This window comes from Callithrix jacchus, chromosome 16 (genome assembly GCF_049354715.1).
Source record: "Callithrix jacchus isolate 240 chromosome 16, calJac240_pri, whole genome shotgun sequence".
NCBI classification, from domain to species: Eukaryota; Metazoa; Chordata; class Mammalia; order Primates; family Cebidae; genus Callithrix; species Callithrix jacchus.
Window position 1 is genome coordinate 50809521 of NC_133517.1, and position 22395 is coordinate 50831915.

General features: G+C 34.5%; 1 protein-coding gene across 2 annotated transcripts in view; it reads right to left on the reverse strand.

Moving 5' to 3' along the window:
- Positions 1–3063: 3063 nt before the first annotated feature.
- HNF4G (hepatocyte nuclear factor 4 gamma) overlaps positions 3064–22395 on the reverse strand; it is a 140736-nt gene continuing 121404 nt past the window's right edge. Inside the window, exons 3-10 of one of the 2 annotated variants that reach the window (XM_002759010.6) lie at positions 21653–21747; positions 18326–18432; positions 16369–16524; positions 13498–13585; positions 10892–11044; positions 10524–10760; positions 9378–9500; positions 3064–5911 (exon numbers count right to left, since the gene is read on the reverse strand). In XM_002759010.6, coding sequence (XP_002759056.3) covers positions 5790–5911; positions 9378–9500; positions 10524–10760; positions 10892–11044; positions 13498–13585; positions 16369–16524; positions 18326–18432; positions 21653–21747 — 1081 coding nt within the window. In that variant the 3' untranslated portion in view covers positions 3064–5789. The remainder of the gene's footprint in view (positions 5912–9377; positions 9501–10523; positions 10761–10891; positions 11045–13497; positions 13586–16368; positions 16525–18325; positions 18433–21652; positions 21748–22395) is intronic. The other variant, XM_008982803.5, reaches the window with a different exon arrangement.

Consider the following 22395-nt stretch of genomic DNA (forward strand, 5'->3'; position numbering starts at 1 on the left):
AGTTTATTTTGCCAAGGTTGAGGACATGTCCATGATACAGCCTCAGGGAGTCCTCATGACATGCACCCAAGGTGGTGGGGGCACAATTTGGTTTTATACCTTTTAGAGAGACATAAAACGTCGATCAACATGTAAATGTACATTAGTTCAGTTTGGAAAGGAGGGACATCTTAAAGCAAGGGCAGGAAGACTAGAAGCAGAAAGGGAGCTTTCAGGTCACAGGCGGGTGAGACACAAACAGTTGCATTCTTCTGAGTTTCTGATTAGCCTTTCCAAAGAAGGCAATCAAGTATGCATCCATCTTAGTGAGAAGAGGGATAATTTGAATAAAATAGGAGGCAGGTTTGCCATAAGCAATTTCTAGCTTGAGTTCTCCTTAGTGATTTTGGGAGTCCAAGATATTTTCCTTTCACAGTTCTCACAAGATCTGATGGCTTGAAAGTATTTTTAGTTCCACTCCCTTGCACTCTCTCTCTTCTGCTGCCTTGTAGAAAATAAAAATAAATAAAAGTTCCTCTTCAAATCTTTCCTCTTAGTTCATTATAAATAATAGCTTCTTTTAAAGTTAGTTTACTCTAGACCATTTGCTAATACTCCTGAGTAACTGTTAGTCATAATAAAGAAATAAGTGTATCCAATGTTCTTAGTTCTTACGCTTTAACCTAGGTATTTGCCCTGACATGCCTGGACAAGTCCAGACAAGTCTTAGATCATAGCTTATTCCTCTTCCTTCTTTGGAGTAGTTTTGCCTCTCTAAGAATTCCTCAAGTTACTTTCTCTTTTCCTTTGTTCTTTTCTGCCTTTACCTATTTAGGAAAGTTTTCAGTTGTCAGCCAACCAGGTGCAGCCTAGATTGTGAGGTCCAGTTCCAGCCAATGGAATCAGGGCACAGTAGTAGGCCAGATGTGTTAAATATAAATGGCTCTGCCACCTTTGTTCTGTGTACTTTCCTGGCAAACTGCTGGTGAGTGTACCCTTTCTGCAGAAAGTAAAGTTGCCTTGCTGAGAGAAAATTTGTATTCAAGTGCTACTTATTTTGCAGCACTGAAAATTTACATACATCACTTGTGAAGAAAGTGCTTGCTGTTTGGAGGCCTCCCAGTCATGCAAATCTGTGAGCCAGATAACCCGAAAATGTGGAATAGACTTTAGAACTGGGTAACAGGCAGAGGTGAGAACAGTTTTGAGGGATCAGAAGACAGGAAGATGAGGAAAAGTCTGGAACTTCCAAAAGACTTGTTGAATGGTTTTGACCAAAATGCTCATAGTGATATGGACAAAGAAGTTCAGGCTGAGGTGGTCTCAGATGGAGATAAGGAACTTCTTGGGAACTGGAGCAAAGTTCCTGCTATACTTTAGCTAAGAGAGTGGCAGCATTTTGGCCCTGCCTTAGAAGTCTATGGAACTTTGAACTTAAAAGAGATGATTAAGGGTATCTGAAAGAAGAAATTTCTAGGCAGCAAAGTGTTCAAGATGTGACCTGGTTTTTCCTGAATGCATACAGTGATATGCATTCACCAAGAGATTATCTGAAACTGAAACTTTTGTTTTAAAAGGAAGGCAGAACATAACAGTTTAGAAAATTTGCAGCCAGACCATGTGGTAGAAAAAAAACCATTTTCTTGGGAGAAATTCAACTGATTGACTGTAGAAATTAGCATAAATAAAAAGTTGAATATTAGTAGCCAAGACAATCGTGAAAATGTCTCAATCATCACAGCAGCACCTCCATCACAGGCCTGGCGGCCTAGTGGCTGTGTCCCAGCCACTCCAGCTCCAGTCAGGGCTAAGAGGTACAACTCACATCTCAGCCATTGCTTCAGGGGGTGCAGGCCTCAAGCCTCAGTGATTTCCACATGGTGTTGGGCATGTAAAATTGGCATGTGGGTGCACAGACTACAACAGTTGAACTTTGGGAGCTTCTGCCTAGATTTCAGAGGATGTCCAGAAACGCCTGAATGCCCAAAAAGAAATATGCTGTAGGAGCAGAGCCCTCATGGAGAACCTCTACTAGGGCGATGCAGAGAAGCAATGTGGGGTTGGAGCCCCCACACAGAGTTCCGATTGGAGTACTGCCTAGTAGGGTTGTGAGAAGAGGGCCACTGTCCTCCAGAACCTAGAGTAATAGATCCTCTGATAGCTTGCACTGTGCACCTAGAAACACTCAATGCCAGTCCACGAAAGCAGCTTTGGGAGGGTGGCTGTACCCTGCAAAGCCACAGGGGCAGAGCTACCTAAGACCCATGCCAGGCGACACTGGGCATGTCTTGCACCAGTGTGCCCTGGTTTTGAGATAGGGAGTCAAAGGAGACTATTTTGGAACTTTAAGACTTAATGAGTATCCTGCCTGGTTTTGGACTTGCATGGGGCCTGAGGCCTCCTTATTATGGCCAATCTCATATTTGGAATGGGAACTTTTACCTAATGCCCATATCCCTATTATATGGTGGAAGTAATGAAGTTGTTTTTGATTTTACATGATCCTAAGATCTTGCCTTGTCTCAGATAAAACTTTGGGCTTGGACCTTTGAGTTAATGCTGGAATGAGTTAAGATTTTGGGGAATTGTTGAGAAGGCATGTTAGTTTTAAAATGTAAGAAAGACATGAGATTTGGGAGGGGTGAGGGGCAGAATGATATGGTTGGGCTCTATGTTCCCACCCAAATCTCAAGTCAAAGTGTGTCGAGGGAGGGAGGGACCTGGTGGGAGGTGATTGGATCATGGGAGCAGTTTTCCCCATGCTGTTCTTGTAATAATGAGTTCTCACAAGATTTCATGCTTTAACAGTGTTTGGCAATTCCCCTCTCACTTTCTTTCTCTCCTGCTGCCTTGTGAAGAAGATGTTTGCTTCTCCTTTCACCATGATTATAAGTTTCCTAAAGCCTCCTTATCGATGCCAAACTCTGAGTCAATTAAACCTCCTTTCTTTACAAATTATCCAATCTCTGACAATTATTTATAGCAGTGTGAAAATGGACTAATACAAATGAGTATATAAAATATGAGTATCTGTAAAAATATGAAGTGATTTTTGAACATTAATGAAGCACCTGATTTCAGTGATTTTTTTTTCTCAGTTTTTATTTAGAAAGTTTAATGAAATAAACATGGTGTCACAGTTTAGAAATACTTTAATCTCACTTTAACATTGTAAAAAATCTACTAATTTTTGATTTCCAACAGTAAAATTTATAAAAATAATTTTATATTTATAAAATGAATTGTCATTTCACAATAAATTATCCATTTCTATTACCTGAAAAAAAAGTTGTATACTATATAAAAGCAATAACTTCCCTTATCAATGTTTTGAATATATGCTGAAAACATCAGTTTCTTTTTTCCAGCATCTTTGGCAGTTCAATATATAAAAATATAATATTTTAAATTCCCTGACCATAGTTATTGAAGCAGAATCATCACTAATAATTTCAGAGACCTAGCTGTTTAGTAAATATACATGAATAAATTACAAGTTTCACTAAAAATAAATTTTATCTTTTATACTTTAAAGGTATTTGCTATTTTCTGAACCTTTGTGTTTTCCAAAATTCATGTGCTGACACCTAGTCCCCAGAGTGATGGTATTAAGAGGTGGGGCGTTTGGGGGGTGATTCAGTCATGAGGATTAGTGCCTTTATTAAGGAAACCTGAGAGAACTAACTTCTTCTTTTCATGTGTAAGGACACAGGCTAGAAGTTGCCGTGTATGATCCAGAGGCCTAATTTGTTGATTCCTTAATCTTGGACTTCCCACCATTGAGAACAGTGAGCAATAAATTTCTGTTTTTTATAAGCTACCTAGTTCATTGTATTTTGTTACAGCAGCCTTCACAGACCAAGGCAGTATGTTTTTTTTAATATCTTCTAAGGGAACCTCCCAAAAAAAGTAAATGAAAATCTATAAAAGATAACATTCTTATTTATGAAATAGAAACTACAGTAAATTTTCAAAAAATAAAAGTTAAAAAATTCCCCCTACCTGATATGTTTTACAGTTTCACAGGGGTACTAGTTCTTGAAGGAATTATATTAAACATATCAAATCAATGATAGCTTTTTAATGATCATTTTTCTACTTTAAGAGTTCAATTTTACTTTACAAACCAATAAGTTACTTAATATTACTATAGCCTTTTTACTTATAGGGTAAGTGGGAGATATGACATCATAATCTAGCTATTTTTAAAAGTCCTGAGACAGATTATTTAATTTAATCTGTTACAACTTGGGATCCTCTTTTAAAAAATATATTATTGATAATTACTCTACCAGTTTTTCCAATTTTCCTTCTCCTCAACCAGAGAGGAATCACTGCCTCCTGAGGTGGCCCATGCTTAATTTGTTTTAAAATAAATTCCAGCTTTAGGTGATATCAGAGAGTTTAGGTCTCCAATGAACTGTACTCCTCAGTCTAGAACTTGACATTCAATACATCCCTGGGCTGCTGGATTTTAAAAAATCTGCTAAGCCAGTTATTTTGCTTTGTTTTTGTTTTCATCAAAATCTATCTGGTGAATCTTTTATTTTTTCTAATGACTTGTTAAAACTACAAAAGGAGTTTTTTATTCAAGCCACAACAATTTTACACTCAGTGCTTATCTGTAAATATATATGATAGGCAACATGATGAATAGTATCCAATCATCACTCAACTGCATATATTTAAAAAGCCCACTATGAGGAAGAAGTTCACATTTTCATTCCACAGTAAAGATTCATTCAAGTCAACTAGAGCTGGGCTTGAATGTGGTTCTCTTACTCGTTACGTTTATGAACTTTGGTTATGTTCCTTAAACCCGCAAGCTAAAGTTTCCCTTACTTATAAAAGAGAGATGATGATATCTTCCCTAAAGTGTTATTGTAAGGACTAAATGAGGAAAAAGGGTGGTAGATGGCTAACTTGTCCACAGAATCAGTTTACTCAGAGTGGCATGGCTTTGGCTGACACAGGCTTTGCACCTACAGATAACTCTCCTGGCCACTCTGGGGACCAGCTGTGGGTATATGCTAATTTCTAGTCAATGGATAACTATTTCTAAATCAGAAAAAATAAATAGATGCCTCTATTGGTTGAGTCACTGTTTTAGGGGTTTCTTTGTTACAATTTACCCTGTATCCTAACTGATAAACCCAACATGTTTTAGCTTAACACACATCTTCAAATAAAGTCAGATTTCAAAAAATATCCAGTCATCCTTGGAATGGCTTTTTATAATTTTCTAATCTTAAGATAGGAATATTTAACTGTAAAACAAAGAGTTAATTCTTTGCCACAGAATGTCCATAAAAAATTCTTCTTGAAAAAGATACAGCCTATTCTACAGGAACTGCTTTATTTTTCTAATTTGCAAGTTTATAATTTATTTTTAAAAACTTAGCTCATTTTATATTAAACTGGTTCTGAACTACTATTCTCAGTCAAATATCAACACTTTGTTCTACATCACATCACAATGAAGCAATTATTTACAGATTTAAATTAACATTAATGAAACAAATGAAAGTCATACATAAGATTCAGTTGGTTCAGGCACAGTGTAGGAGCAGTTGGAAAAAATACCCTAAATAAACATCTTCAAACTCAGCTATACATTGGTTGCAGGTGAAAGTTTTACATAGTAGCAACAACAAACAGAATGAACATATAAACAAGAAAATAGGACACCATCTTCTAACAGCACCATGAAGAAGCCTTGGCTAAGAGTTTGCCAAAAGTACTATCCTGAGATATTTCAAGACCAACAACTTTTCACATTTATGTAGTGCCATTCTGAAGTAAACACATTTTCACAATTGCTTTTGTTTGGAGAGATGCTGGTGTGAAATGACTGATGCTTGGTTTGCAGCTATTTTGTACTGTTCTTGCCCAGAGCCTTGTGGTGGGGAAGGGAGAGGAGTTTCAGGAGTTGCTGAAAAAGAATTAGAGAATTGCATGTGATATGATGGTGGCAGTCAGCTTTCTTCACCCCATTAAACCCTACACAACACCAATACACATTAGCATAATTTGGAAATGTTTTTAAAAGATCCTATATAGAGCAGTGATTTGTAGAATGCATTATTGGCCTATGACTTACTGTTAGAGAGTGCTCTCACCTTACCTCCCCAAATAGCATTAAATAGAAAGAGGTCGCGTTAAAAAAAATTTTTCATGTCACTTTAGGGTGCTTTTTGCCTTTCTTAATAGCATTTAGAAGCATTTGATTCTCTAATAAACGTAGCAGGGAAAAAGACAATGAAAAGAACTAACAGAAGAATAGTTTTCTCAAATATTAGAAAGCAATCTTTATAATTCTTACAATCAAAATTCACAAAAAATAAAAATATATTTGTTTGGATTCCACTAATTCAGACATATTAGATGACAGAAAAAATTAAGGTTAAGATATTTTATAAATGTTCTGAAATCTAAGTTGTAGTCAAAAGCATCTCTAAAATACTGCCTTTTTTTTGCTTCTAAATTATTCTATTACAATCGAGCTTGCCTGTCCCATCCCCTCTGATGCAAAGAGCAATCCTGAGTAATTGAATAGAAAGTAATTGAATATAAAAAGATTGAATTGAACATAAAAAGTGACAGTTTCAATACTTCATTTTCTAGAATAGTATTTCTTTCTATTGTAAAATCTAACCATATTATAAAATAATCTAGGAGTTATTCTGTAATTTTTAGAAACTTGAAATATTTTAGCACTCATGCTTGTTATTACTGTATTATTCCACATAGTAAGCAGAACTAACAGAAAATGTTAGATGATCAGATTGAGGATTTGTAAATTTTATAGCTTATTTCTCAACAGTTTCAAAACATTACATACAACACAAGAACAATCTCCCTTTGCCTGGTATTCATTAATGCATTAGCTTTATATTATTGATAAGTATGGATTAGCAATTACTTAGAAAGAAAAATTTTAAGTGCAGTTTAAATGACAAATGTATCAAAATCTGCTTTAAAAATTATTTCTGGCTATTTAGAATGGATCTAAAACTACAGTAGCCTTTATAAAATAACCTAAATTTTTGGTTGTGTTTAATATCCTGCTTTGCATAAAATATAAATTATTCCAAATAATCATAGTAAAGTTAAGTTTTCTTTTACAAATAAATCCCACAAATAGTACGTGGAAAGAGCAAGAATGAAAATGAGTATAACAATGTGATTTTTAAAAGAGTGGAGTCAGCAAATATGTTTTTAAAATACTAGAACACTAGCCCTTAAAAAGTAAAGAATTCAACCACCAGCAGAACTGTCCAACTCTCTTGCCAGTTGACTCCTACAATGCTTAATGTGTTTTATTTTCCGAATTTATGAATAACTGATTTTTAAAAGACATAACTCCACAATTCTTTAGTATGGTGTTAGACTTGCCCTTCTCTTTCTGCTCTTGATTAACTATTAAATGAAAATGGTTACATCTATTGTGCAAGGAAGCTCCCAAATAATGTCTTTCAAGTACATTGGAAATCCCAGATTATGCCATATTTTTCTATAATTTATATTTTTTCCTAACAACTTCATTTCTTCCTCTCTCTTGTATACTAAAAGAATTTTGGTTTCAGATACTATTTACAAAAATATCTACCTGTGTTTGTATCTAAAAGAGCATGGGAGCATACAGCTCTGTAGCCTCTATGCACCCTATTAATGGCTAGAAATCAGGTGGTACTTGCTAAATTGTTGTGGCATTGCATACAACATTTGGGGGAAAAAACAATGTTGTAGCTAGTTATTAAAGACTCCTGTAAATTCAGTAGGCAATAAAAGTATGCATAACAATCACATCACAACTCAAGTCATCTCAGCGAGTTAGCGGGTTTGGTGTTCAGAGGCAATAGATCAAAGGTAAATCTAAGCTTAATTAGTGGAAATTCAGAAGAATTAATCAGTTAATCTAGATATTTTATCAAATAATTAGAGATTTGTATCACCAGAGTAGCTTAGAAAAATAGCATTAGCAGGAAGTCTACAATAATAGATGAACTTAAACACTAGCAATCTCTATAGTATTTACATAGTCATTTGTGTTCCAAGGAGTTTTCATAAGCAATCCTCACTGCACAATTCTGATGTGAATGAATTGTAGTTACCATAGCTTAGTTAAACAGCACCAGTCTGGCAACATGGTTCAAGTTTCAGTGACCACGGTAACTTACAATTAAGTGAGTTAATTGAATAAATACAGACTCCACTGCCAACTCTTCAGTCGGCAAACAAGTACCTGAATAACAGATGTGCTTTATGATAAATGGCTGATTATGTCACAACTTTTAGTCTGTCCATGATTGGTCATTGAGCATCTTTTATTCAGTTCAGGCATGGAAAACAAACTGCATACGGTGGCTGTGTTGCCTCCTTGTTTCTTAGTGGAAAATTTACATGACATTTTACAAAATTGAATAATTAAATTAGAATTAACCAACAAAGGTAAAAGTGCAGAAAAGGAATAAAAAGTGATAATGCTGGAAGTGACATACAAATAGAACACAAACAAAGTCACAGAAGAAGTAGCTGACCATGGGAATGTCGCTGATGCTGCTGTTTGAGTCTCTACATATGCAGCCAGGTACCTAGTGAAGGCAAACGTGTCCACATAAATGAAAAAGCTGGATATGTTGAAAAGGGAGAAGATGTCCCAAAAGAAGTGAAACCAGCAAGAAAATGTCACATTAAGTGAATTCTCGGAAACATATCAGAACACTGAGAATGCAATGGATAAAATGTTGAAAGCTGATCCAAATTTCCCACGAGTAAAACTCATCAGGGTGTAGAAAAGATCCTCACTTCCTAATTTAAGTTTTAGAATGGGACAAGAACTGTTCAAACTGTGTTTCACAATTGTTTTATAAAGAAATATAACACTTTGATTCTCAATATTGCTAATGTTTAAAATTATAGTGTATCAACTGAAATGTTTTATACTCAATTCCACAAAATAAGTATAAAGATTACATTTATTTTGTTTCCATAAACATTAAGAGAGTTCTCAATGTTTTGACAAACATTTTTAAAGGTCTCAAGCAGTAAATAATTTTCCCATTGATTATTAAGGTTGCCTTGCATGGTTTCAGCTTGCATTGCTGTTTTTATGGTCTCACACTACCACGCAAAGCAAGAACTACTAGTATACTCTTTTGTACTCCGCAGACCTGTGAGGTAGAAAGATTTTTCCTACATTTTCATTTTAAGAAACACACTTATGTTTAGGGAGAATAAGTGACAAGCTGAGTAACAATATGTTACTGCTGAGTCCCAGATGGGAAATTACACCAAGTTTTTGCCATTTCTGGTTACTAATAGATTCTTCCCCACAATTCCACTTTTTCTTGGATAATTAAGAAATACAGTGGTTGAAAAGTAGCCTACATACTTACAGATCTGGTCTGCATGAACCAGTGTTGACATGGGACCTAAAAGTATAGTTTGTCCGGTTAATGGATCCTGAGACAAATGTGGATGCATTGGATGATGGAGATGACTACTATCATTGGAAGCCCCTACACAAGATAAAAATAAGCTTTGTTAGTGATATTTAATCAGGAACAGCAAGTTTACCTTGAAACAAATGTTTTGATTGACAGCTTAAATATTGCTATTTTTGCCAAGTGCTTTTTGGGAATTCAAAAATAAATTGACAGAACCACTGGCATATTAAGAACAATGTCAGCTTTCACTGTACATTGGCTAGATTAATGTTGTATCATATTATGTTGTATATTAATAATGGACCTTGTGTGCCATTTCCTGGAATCATTAGGTTTGCTGACTGTTGTTAAGACAATTCCAAGAATCACTTACCTCAAGTTTATAGTATTTGGAATGACAGTAATAGCATGAACAACTTTCATTTCAGAAAGATATCATTAGGAACACATTATGCACCAGAAAACTAAAAATAAATATGATAATTTTGCAAGGAAATTTAACCTAGATCTGAATGCAAAATAAATGATTTCTTAACTTATTCCTGACATTTATTGCAACAATAAAACATCATTTTCCCCTTCTACTATTTTGTGTCAATTAATTATTTTAGGAGCACAGTGTTCATTTTAAGATATATATATATATATATATATATATATATATATATCTTATAAATATATATATATATAAAATTAGGTTATATTGCAATTCCAGTATCCTTGAGGTTTTAAATAACTCAGGGCATGAAAAACCATGATATATTTGACGAGGTCATATAAACAGGAAATTTCTTTCTGTTTGCCATGTTTGGAAGGATCTGAAAATGGAAATCAGAGGGGCTGTGGAGTAGAGGTAGTAGAGGGTAATAACAATGAGGATTTGAATCTGTTCAAGTATTTTTGTCTCTCTGACAGGTCTTGCAAACTTTCTAAATGTAAAAACTTGAGTTCATTATGTCATAGCAGAAGAGAAAAATTCAGGAGCATCACAGCAACTTCAACAGATGAATTAAATATGAACAAAAAAATTGATAGGTCAAACCTATATTTTGTGAAATTCTAACCAATAAAGTAGAAATTCTTCAATGTACTCACCACCTAGTAACATTTCCTGAAGTAAGTTGTCAATTTTAACCATCCCAAAAAGTTTAGCGAACTGTATTTGCTCAATCATTTGCCAAGTGATGCTCTGCAGTGTGGGCAGGAGCAGAAGCAACTCTCCAAACCTCCCCCGGGAGTCATACTGCCGATCATTGATGTAGTCCTCCAAACCAATCTGCACTTGGAATCGCATGTTCTTAATTTTTATTGGATCGCTTAGTCCTTTTGCATCTAACAAAGGAAGTAGGAAAGGCAGTGTAGAGATTTAACCTAATTAGAATGTGAGAGAGTAAATATGCTAATCTTGAAAAGTAGTTTAATTTTTATTATATTAATTCTTTAGTGGCACTTTGAAAACCAACCTGGATCAAAAAATACAATTGCCTTTAAACAAGCGTACTCATTGTCATCAATCTGGATTTCTTGAAACGGTCTAACCAGCTCATCTAGAACCCGATTGGCCACACGGCTAATCTCAACTTCACAGCTGTTGCGGTGAATAACGTAGTTGTTTCCTATGTGAGAGAAAACAAAAGAAAAATAACCACCTCTCCCAAAATTGTCAGCACTGCTTAAAATTTAACAAACCTGTGTTCAAAATAGTCTACCCTTTAAGGAATAGTGATGTACTTTCTCACTCAGTGGTGGTCTTAGTTATGCTAGAAAATCTTAAGAATGCTTAAAGGACTGATAACATTGATAATGTGATCACATGCATTTTAATGATCTCAGTCACTGGCGATAACACAAAAGTGCAAACTAATAACAAGCTAATAATTGACAAGAAAAATATCAGTATAATGATTAGTTTTTCTCTGTTTCAGTCATCTATTAGTTTTATGCACTAATGACTATAATGCAAACCCTAAAGAATCTTTCTTGTTTACAGCAGATTAAAAACACGACGTTGATACTCAAGGCATATAAAGGAGTAAACACTATTGAGACAGTTTTAACAAGCCTAAGTAATGGAGGCTGATTTTTTTAAACTAGCATGTGAATTATCATGAGTTGCCTCTGATAGTATGTTTTCTTTTCCTGGACTTCTTTAAATAGAAGTGGGACAACCACTTTATAAGCCTGACTTTAAAAGAGTTCAGAAAATGGGCAGAGAGCTGGAAGACCTAATCCCTAAAGATATTTCTAACTTAGAAATTCTCTGGCTATACTATGATGAACATTTTTATAGCTTCTAAAATAACAGCTAAATTGTTATTTTCTGGTTTTATAAAAAGACAAATATTCTAAATTCTTTCACTGCAGGCAAAGACAATGCTCAGGGTAACAGCATGTTCATCAGTAGCCTCATTCTTTTTTCTCCAGCTTTACTGAGGTATGAAGGCCAAAAAATTGTATATATTTAAGTCCTAAAATGTGATTTTTTTTGTTTGTTTTTCTGTTTGTTTGTTTGATTTTATACAGCATTTCTCTCTATTGCCCAGGCTGGAGTGCAGTGGCATGATCTTGGTTCACTGCAACCTCTGCCTCTTGAGTTCGAATGATTCTTGTGACTTAGCCTCCAGAGTAGCTAGGATTACAAGTGCCCACCACCATTCCCGGTTCATTTTTTGTATTTTTAGTAAGACAGGGTTTTACCATATTGGCCAGGCGGGTTTTGAATTCTGAACCTCAAATGATCCTCCCGCCTCAGTCTCCCAAAGTTCTGGGATTACAGGAGTGAGCAACCATGCCTGGCCCAGTGTAATGTTTTAATGTGTATCTACATTGTGATATAATTACCATAGTCAAACTGATTAACATATTTCACCTCACATAGTTACTACCTTTTTTTGAGCGTCACTTTTTCTTTATGAAAAATTAGCTTACCTAATTATTCAGGGTAAATCAATTTAGAACTAAAATGTATATAGTGACACTTTGTTTTCTAGGTATATTGCATTCAGATCTATACAGAGAAGAGTACTCCAGGTGTTTACTAGAAATGCAGGAGAGGTATTTCATAGCATTTCAAGGAATAGTCTCCACAATCACAATATGTGGTTTAGAATCTCAGCTGTATTCTTTTCTAGCTTTGTAACCTTTGGTAAACTTTCTCTGCCTCCATTTCTTCATCCGCAAAATGGGCTGAAAATAATAATACTAATCCCTTAGGGTCATTTCAAGGATTAAATGAGAGAATACATATATATATATATATATACATGTAATGTACTTAGAGTGGTGCATTTACATAGTAAACCCATAGTAAACACATTACATAGTAATACTAGATATTGTTATATTATCTTCAATGTATTTATATTTGGGGCTAAAACATCTAGTGCAAAAATAAAATAATCTAGTCATATTTTCACACATGCCAGACAGAGGTAAAGCTAGTAAGTGTCAGAAGGCTCTCAACCCTCAAAATCTAATTGTGTAAGTTGAGTAAGATAAACGGATGAGAAAAATTAATGAAGGCAAAAGTTTTTTTTACCCACCAGCCCACACGTATTATCCCTCTTTTGCCTCTCCTAGTATTTCTGTCTATCAAAGTTGTTCAGTCATTACCACCAATACTTTTTTACTTGATCATTTTGTAGCATATCATGGGCTATTACGGGCAATACGATCATAGGATGTAAACATGTTTTTTAAAAGTGTATAAAATAAAAAGCAGACTCTGAAGAAGTGTGAAAAAACATTGGGACTCTATAAGGTGGCCATTTAAGTCACTAATTATTCATTCTGATATAATTTGAATATACCTCAATATTATGTTTGTTGAACAACATCTCTTTTTTATTTTTAAAACGTAATGTTCCCTGATCATCTCGTGGGCTCTGAACTTACATGCAGTCAAGGCAAGGAAAAATAAGGTCAAGTGAGGACACAATTAAATCCAATTTGTGAAGTGACAGCACCATTTGACAGTGTCTGCAAATACTTGGTACATACAGAACAGACCCTGCATATTATTGCAAGAATAAAATATGCATAATTTCTTTTTAAATTAAAAAAAACTTACCCAAAAGCAAAATATCTTTATACATCATGGATCTCTTTGTAGCTCCAAGCAGTAAGTGTTCCCCTGCGTGAGCTCTCAACAATGCCACCTTAAGAAAAAATTCTAAGTTTAACAATTAATTGTAATATATAATGATTAAAAGATTACATGAGTCTTGTTAACTTACAGTGTTCTTTCAGCCTGGGACTCTTTTTTGTTTTAACAAACTATAGTATTCATAGACAAATGTCATCATTAAGACTTCCAGTTTTCTATAATAGCATGTCAATAGATTTTACTTTAAAAATATTTTTAAACTATCTAGCAAGCCAATACAATGACAGTAGAAAAAAAAAAATCAGACAAGTTAGAAAAGCCAGCTGTTTGGAAGCTAAACAGAATCAAACAGATGAGAGTTCAAATCTCAGCTTGGCCACTTCCTACCTGTTTAACCTGGCATAAGTTAACCAGTATGTTTGGAACTTACTCATTTGTTTTCATCTATAAAATGGGAGCAAAGATAAAAAAAAAGTCTCAGTATGTACTCATGAGTACTAAATTATAAAACATATATAAAACATCATCTCCTGCATGTAATAAACTAAATAAATAAAAGCAATGCAAAAACTTGTAGTGAGGAAAAGATGGGAGGTCTGGGTTCTGCCACATTCTACAACGAACCTCTAACTCTTTGCAGAAAGCTCTCAACTGAGCTTCATTCGTACACTCAGTTACCTGCTGGGCATCACCACCAGGAAGTATAAAAGCATTACAAATGTAATACCTACCAAAGTAATGCTTCTCCAGTATCTTCATCTAGTAAATGACACCGTAATCCAAAGTGCTTGTTCACATCAAGATACTATTTTGAGTCCTCTCTAACTCCACAGCAAATTCGAGTGCTGATTCTCAAAAATATAAGCCAGAGTGATCCTCTTCTTTTCATCTCCAATGCTACCACCCCAGTCCACACTGAAAGCTCTTTAACGATTTCTTATTGTGGCCTCAAACGTGACCTCGCAGGTGATGAGAGGAGTGAGAGTGGGTCAATGCTTTGCCTCCCAGCCCTCGTGTCTCTGACTTCATCTCGCAACACCCCTTGTTCACCTTGTCCCTGCCTGACTCAGAACCTTGGACTTGCTGTTCCTGCATCTAGAGTGCTTTCTTCTCAGATTCTCCTGTACTTGGCCCTTGTCTTTCAGGATCTTAGGCAATAACTTCTCTGATCCTCAGTTTAAAGTATCTCTTTTCATTTAATCCCATTCTCCAACAACTCATCCTATTCCATTTTATAGCATTTTATAGAGATTATCTCCACTTAGAATGAACTTTCTCATAATTTGTGCATTTTTAAGTCATCTATCTCTCTCAAATAGAGTGTGCATTTATGAGACTAGTGAAAAAATCTGTATTTATGCTGCTAAATACCCACAGTTCTTAAAACTGAACACTAATATCCTAATAAATATTCATTTGATGAATTTATTGAATGAATTTTACTGATCCAGGGTTCAGTTTTTGAAACTGTAAAATGGAGATAATAACACCTGTCACAGAGTTCCTGAGATAACTACATGAAATAATGTAATTTATAGTGCAACTGAAAGCTAATTTCCCAGTGCCTTATCCATCATAGACATTTACTAATGTGTGGCTAAATAATAAATGTTATACTGTTAGTATTAAAGAATCAGTTGGTAAATAAAAACTAGTTTTTACTGGTTACTGGATTTTAATTTCCCAATTTTTAAATCATTGTATGTGTAAGTCAGCAACTTCTAAAGAAGAATGATAATAAAAATATAAAACTGATAAATAACTTTACTTATATTGCTTGGGGTGAGACTGGTAGGTTTTAGCAATTTAGCATTATTCACTCTGGCATAATCTTCTGAGCCAGGCTATCTTTATGATATGTCAATACTCATGACTCACACCAGGAAGGCAGTTACAGAGCATTTTAAGAATGATTTCAGATTTCACGATATTTTTTTCCCTGTCACCAGGCGAAATGCTCTCTTAAAAATAAATATTCACGGGATATAACACTTATCATGGTTAATTTAAGGTGAGAGAAATGGAATTTTTCAAGTTATTTTCATCTACAGAAAATTATACCCTACTTAGTAAGAATAGTTCAGAATGAATCTGAAACCAAAATGCTTATCTTCATAAATCAATTGGGAAATTCAAGTTTCTAACCTATTTATTAAAATGTCATAATGGACATATGACAAAATATGAAAATATAAGTATTAGTAAAAGATCACTATATCTTTTCTTCTGTAAATTTTACTTCTCTATAAATTTCTGATTATCCTTTTACAGATGTGTTTTGTTTTTGTTTTTGCCAGAACTATAACTTTTATACAATAAATACTAGAATAAAACTGACAGCATGAAAGGCAAAACTTTATGTTAATTGAGTGAAGTACCTACCAAGACAACACCACAACCTGTGTGATTTCTGTTTAGGAGTTACCTGGTATTTCTGAGGAGTTTCTACAGCACTTTCAGTAAACACCAAAGCACAATATGCACCATTTGCTTCACAGACACACACTCTTCTAATACTTTGCTCACAATGATAGTTACATGCTGCCTGCCTTTCTCCCTCACACAAACCTTTTAAAATTCCAAGAGGGCAGAGGAATGTTTTGTTCAGTTCTTATCCAATCAATAAATTTGCTACACCCCTAAAATAGAAGTCAAACAGTTGTGCCTCTCAATCGAACAAGGTGAATGTGTGAGAAAACCCAATCCTTTCTCATAATTTATCTTTTGTCAAATATAGTAATATAGTATATGCATTGCAAATAAAATGGAAAGAACACAAACTTAGCAAAGTTCAAAAAGCATTTTTAAAGCATTCAGAAATTTTTTAATTTATACCTGATCATCCAATGGTAATTCACAGAAGGCAGGAATATATTTAGCCCATTCCACCAAGACTAAGAGCTGCTGTTTCATTGATTCACAGACATCACCAATACTTGCAATTTTCTTAACATTTATGTCAGTGCTTGACCCAGGGCTTGTGACTGAGATCTAGCATTAAGAAGAACATTACGTTATCATTTAAAATAATACATGGCCAACATTCCCCTTTTTTCTTTTGACTATGATAAGACCATTGAATCAGGCACTATTGTTGTTACAGTATCTCACAAATGCTAAACATTTTAAATTGAAAAATAAAATACCTATTGGTTTACAAGTTAATTTAAAAACATTTAATATATAGCACTATCCTCTGGGAGCAGTATATTATGTTATCGGCCAAATCTGTACACTTAGTTTTACCCAAACTTTTGGAGAATTTAACAAGTCAAAATGGCTATACAAATAGATAGTATCCATATAAAATATGCTCTTTGATTTTATTTTGAATTAAAGGTGATATATTCTTTAATTTGTGAAAGTTTATGAAAAAAATGTTTTCATAAAGTTTACCCAGTTGAGGAGACAAGGAGCAAGTACTATTTGTCTCAATGCATTAAATGGAAGCCCATCAAAATTAAATTAAGAAAGCAATGTGTTACTCAAGGTGTTAAAGAGGTTAACGTATAATACTACATTTGTAAGGTTATATATCATTTTAGACTATATAAAAATATAAGTTGTGATAATAAAGCTTTTCTGCTGAAAGAAAACACAGTCTAAGAGTTTTTATAAACTTATTTTTGAACATGCATGTGAGTGTATCTTTAGCTGTATCTGAATATTTTCTCGTGGCTCCCCTTTAAGTGATTCTCTAAAAGCTTTATTGCCTATCAAGTAATCTTCAAGTAATAATGATAACAGTGATGTTAACCTCATCATATTACCCTTGTGTTATCAAAAATGAAAGTAGTTCCACTGACTCATTGTAGGACCTGATTAACTACTTGGCAATTTTATGATCTGCTTTATAATAGAAAAATATTATTAACATTTCTAATAAGGGCAATGCTAAAATAAGTTTGATTTAAGGATTCCTTCATTTGACACTAAATGATTTATTCTTGTGTATATAACTAATGATTTACTTTTTTTTTTTTTTTCAGATGGAGTCTGCTCTGTTGCCAGGCCAGAGTGCAGTGGTGTGATCTCAGCTCACTACAACTGCCTCCTCCCTAGTTCAAGTCATTCTCCTGCCTCAGCCTCCCGAGTAGCTGGGACTACAGGTGTGCACCACCACGGCCAGCTAACTTTTGTATTTTTAGTAGATACAGGGTTTCACCGTGTTGGCCAGGATGGCCTCAATCTGTTGACCTCATGATCCGCCTGCTCCGGCCTCCCGAAGTGCTGGGATTACAGGCGTGAGCCACCAAACTTGGCCATGATTTACTTTTTCAACTGTGGAACTGATATTTGAGAAATTTTAAATGATTAAGTTTTCTTTCTTCTGTGTCTTCTGAATTCTGACTCTTCATTTAAATGTCTGTTTCCAAACCAGGTCCCAATAATCCAGAAGCCATTTTCAAGGAAAGAAGCTCTAATAACAAATCTCAACCAAATTCTCCCAAAGTTGTGGTAGCTGGTTGTACACCTTCAGTCAATAAAATACTGCCCCAGGGCTTTGTACTATTCATTGCTTTTAATTAACCTTGAAAGCAAACTTTTTTAAAAACAATCTTAGACTGAAGTTCATTTCATTTTTTTTCATTTATAAATAGTGTTGCTCAAAAATAGTCAAAGTTAAGTCAGCAGTCCCGCTGAAACTTTCAAGGTAAAACTCTTAAATATGTGTAGATGTAACTTATTTAGTAATGAGCACATTTGAGTAAACTTAGATTGTTTTAGCGTGATGCCTAAAGGGACATTTGATTTTATCAAATAGGGCTGGATGCTGGCGTGCCGCAGGTACCTGGCGAGACCGAACTTCAGCTTGTGCCAGGGTGTTAATGGAGGGGATGTTGCTGCCATCAAATGTGCTTCTTCGGGTGCTTATTCTATCACGTTCATTCTGCACAGCTAGGGGGAAAAACACAGTATTCATTGAGCACTTCTCTTTAGTGTATGTTAGGATACAGCTTTTGAGGGTTTTTTAAGTTAAAAAAAAAAGTGAGAAAGGGTCTTTCTAAAAGACTGGGAGAAAGACAAGATATTTTCATTCTGTACTACTTTCAAAAAATAGGAATAGTCAGGCTTGTCACTAGAGCTCATAAAACATTGCCCTTCATGACATCATGCATGCTAGAAAGTGTTGGGTCAGTCAGTTCTGCCATGCTGTATTTTTAATAGGGTGGTTTTCTATTCTCTCAAAGTTAATAAAACCATAAGATAACTAGAGGAAGATCATTGCCTGTAAGATTGACCAGGTCAAAGATAAGAGTGTATTCACTGTCAAAAAAATATGAGTCATAGATTTTGAAACTTCCATTTTCTTTCCTCTATAAAACACTAGCAAAAGTGGAAAAGTAAGCTTTTTTTAGTTAAGATGATTTTAGGATTACAATATTATAATTTCTTATAAAACACCATCCACAGGACAGTTTACCAATACTAATAAAGCAAAAGTTGTACCAGGTAGCAGTCTCTTCTGAGAAAATTGACGTTTGAGCACCAGTATTTTGGAAAGATGGAGAAATCCTATATGTAATATAGGTTTCTAAGACAGAGCTAGATCTGCTTTTTCACTTTAGGATAAAAAAAAAAAAGAGTAATGTAAATCCCCAAATCTTTTACTAAAACTGAATTTTTAAATATAAGGAAAAGTGACAGGGGGAATATTAACTCACATGTTTATTATACAGAGAATAAAATCAGGCCAGCTGTGGCTCATGCTTGTAATCCCAGCACTTTGTGAGACTAGGTCAGAAGTTCGAGACCAACCTGGTCAACATAGTGAAACCCCATCTCTATTAAATATATACAAATTTGTCCCAGCTACTTGGGAGGCTGAGGCAGGAGAATTGCTTGAACCCAAGTCAGGGGTTGCAGTAAGCCAAGATCACACCACTGCATACCAGCCTGGGTGACAGAGAGAGACTCCATCTCAAGATAAAAATTTTTAAAAAAGAAGAGAGAGAGAATAAAATCAGTCAGATATAAAAGCTGAATTTAAAAACTTAAGAGGTAAAATTATCTCCCATTTGCCAAAGAGAAGGGAAATAAGGCAGGCAGCCCCTAAATTATTAGGTTATTAGGTTAAGCCTGCAATTTGTTCTCCTGGAAAAATCAGGTGTTAAAATATCATATTTTTCTGCAAATATGCTTTTATTAAAGAAAGCCACCAATTTCTATCCCAAAATCTAATAGATTTTGGCCAAGCAAAGACCCAAAACTTACTATTAAATATCAACTTCATTAAGTTGAAGGAGGAATTACAGGACATTTTGCCTTTAAGAAAGAGTAAGTTGTTTGTAAGTTGGAGTGAATCATTAATATTTTATTTTAAAATCATACTTACTGGTAGCTTGCTCTTTTTGCTTTACAGAAATTGTTATTGATTTTTAACCTAAACTGACTCATTTGGAAATGTATATGCAGAGATAAAAAATTAAGACATTAGCTATGCTTCTATGAATTTCACTTACATGATCATTCTTCAGAAAAATGCTAAAAGATATTGTAAACATTTATAATCTTCTCACTGCTATCCTTTTTGACATAAAACTGTTTCTATTTGTTTCCATCGAATTAATCTTGCTACTATGCTATTAGTGTAAAGAAGAGAAATACATCAACTTTGAAACTCAAAATTACTTTTTAATTTATTTAAGAAGATTAACACATTTTCTTATAAACAGAAGAAAAAATTTCCCTATTTTAAAACATAATTGCATTTCACAAATTGTAAAACTCATAAAAAATGTAGGATTGTTATTTGCTTACACTTTAGTGGGAATAAGGATGGGGTTCAAATAGAATGGAGGAAGGCAATTGACCAAGTGTGCAATTAATCCTGTAAACAGCCGAATAGAGCTTCCTATGAAATTAGAAGTAAATCACTCTTTAAGTGAGAAAGTGCTTCTTTTTTAACTTTGTGAACTTAATTTTTTGTCTTTGAGACTACCAAACTGAACAAAACTAATATGGTATTTTTGCATCCTTAAAATATTGAATGACAAAGAAAACTCTATGCTCAAGATGGGTTTGATATCTTTTACACTTCATTAGTATAGTGATTTCATTTGTTTCTTTATAGTTTGTGAAATAGTTGTGAAAATATCTCTTTGCATATAATAGGCATGAGCAAACAGCAAAACTGACAGGCATAAAATTTTGTAGCTGTTACACTCTGTCAAATGTTATGAATGTGTTCAATACATTTGTTTCTAAATTAATCATATTTAGAATAGAGGATATTATAACCAGATTACTTAATATATTCAAGATAAAATTCAACACTAAAATAGCACATCTAGTCTATTGTCTCGGTCCTTTAATATAATATAAGCTCTCTGAAAAGGAGGATTATTTTGTCTACTATGTTCACTATTGAAGCTTTAGCACCTAGAAAAGTGTTTGGAAAGTCGCAGTGTTCACTAAGTATTCAGTAAATAAATGAATGCATAATAAGCAGATGTTCAGTTACTGTTCATCAAAAGAAAAAAGATATTCAGTTCTTATTAAAAACAAAAATATACATTTGTGCAGGGCATGGTGGTTGAAGCCTGTAATCCCAGCACTCTGGGAGGCTGAAATGGGAGGACTACTTGAGGTCACAGTTCAACATCAGCCTGGCCAACATGGTGAAACCCTGTCTCTACTAAAAATACAAAAATTAGCTAGGCATGGTGGTGCGCACCTGTAGTCCAAGCTACTAGGGAGGCTGAGGTGGGAGAATTGCTTGAACCCAGTAAGTTGCAATGAGCCAGGATTGTGCCACTGCACTCCAGCCTGGTTGACAGAGCAAAACTCCATCTCAAAAAAAAAAAAATCTGTAATTTCAACCCACTAACAGAACATTGGGATACTATTTAGTCAATAATTTTGTTGCCTTGGACAATGTAGTGATGAAGAGAATGATACCCATAATCAAATAGTCACCAGATAAATACTGGCTACAACACTTAATAGCTGGATGTCCTTGGGCTAAATTATTTTACTTGAGGAACCATAGATTCCTCCTTAGTATATTGAAGAAAATTAGAACTCATGTAAAAAGGTTATTGTGATCAATGAGAATATGTGTATATGTTTATAACTTTTCATCAGTAATGTTAATTATCATCATCATTGCTATTACCTTCTTTTTTCATTCCCGCTCTAAAACACTTTCTTAATCGACAATATCTACATTGATTCCTTTTGTCCTTGTCAACAACACATTGTCGACTGAACCTATAACATCAAACAAAGATATATTAGCTCTCAGAAAATGATGATTTACAGAAAAGCAAACAGACAAATGGGTTTTAAATATGTATTGTCACATATGATAGGAACAATCAACTATGACCTTCCCAGTCTCACAATCAGCATGTGCGTGAAAACACAAGCCTCACCTCTCAGTCTTTATAGCAAAATAAAACTGAATGACTATCTTCATTTTGGATGGTGTGCATAACCATTTCTATTATGAGTCATGAAAGCCAAACCTAGTTTGGAAACTCTTTGGCTTACAAGTTTTTGTTGCTTTTTGCCAAATGATTTCAGTATGAAGGAGGCTATTATCAGAACTTCATGGCTCTGCATCTTCATGCTTTTCTCTTTTTAAATATTCTATTAATTTTAAGTGTACCCCACATCCCACTGAAGTTTACCCTAAATGGCAAATTATATATCAAGAAGTCATTGAGGACAACACTGAGAGTACAGTCGGCATAATGGAGTAAGACTTCACACTCATTTGAATGGCTATAAATGAAACAAAGGAAAAACAAGTGTTGGCGAGGATGTGGAAAAATTGGAACCCTCGTACATTGCTGGTTAAAATGTTAAAGGATGCAGCTGCTTTGGAAGGAAGTTTAGCACTGTCTTAAAAAGCTG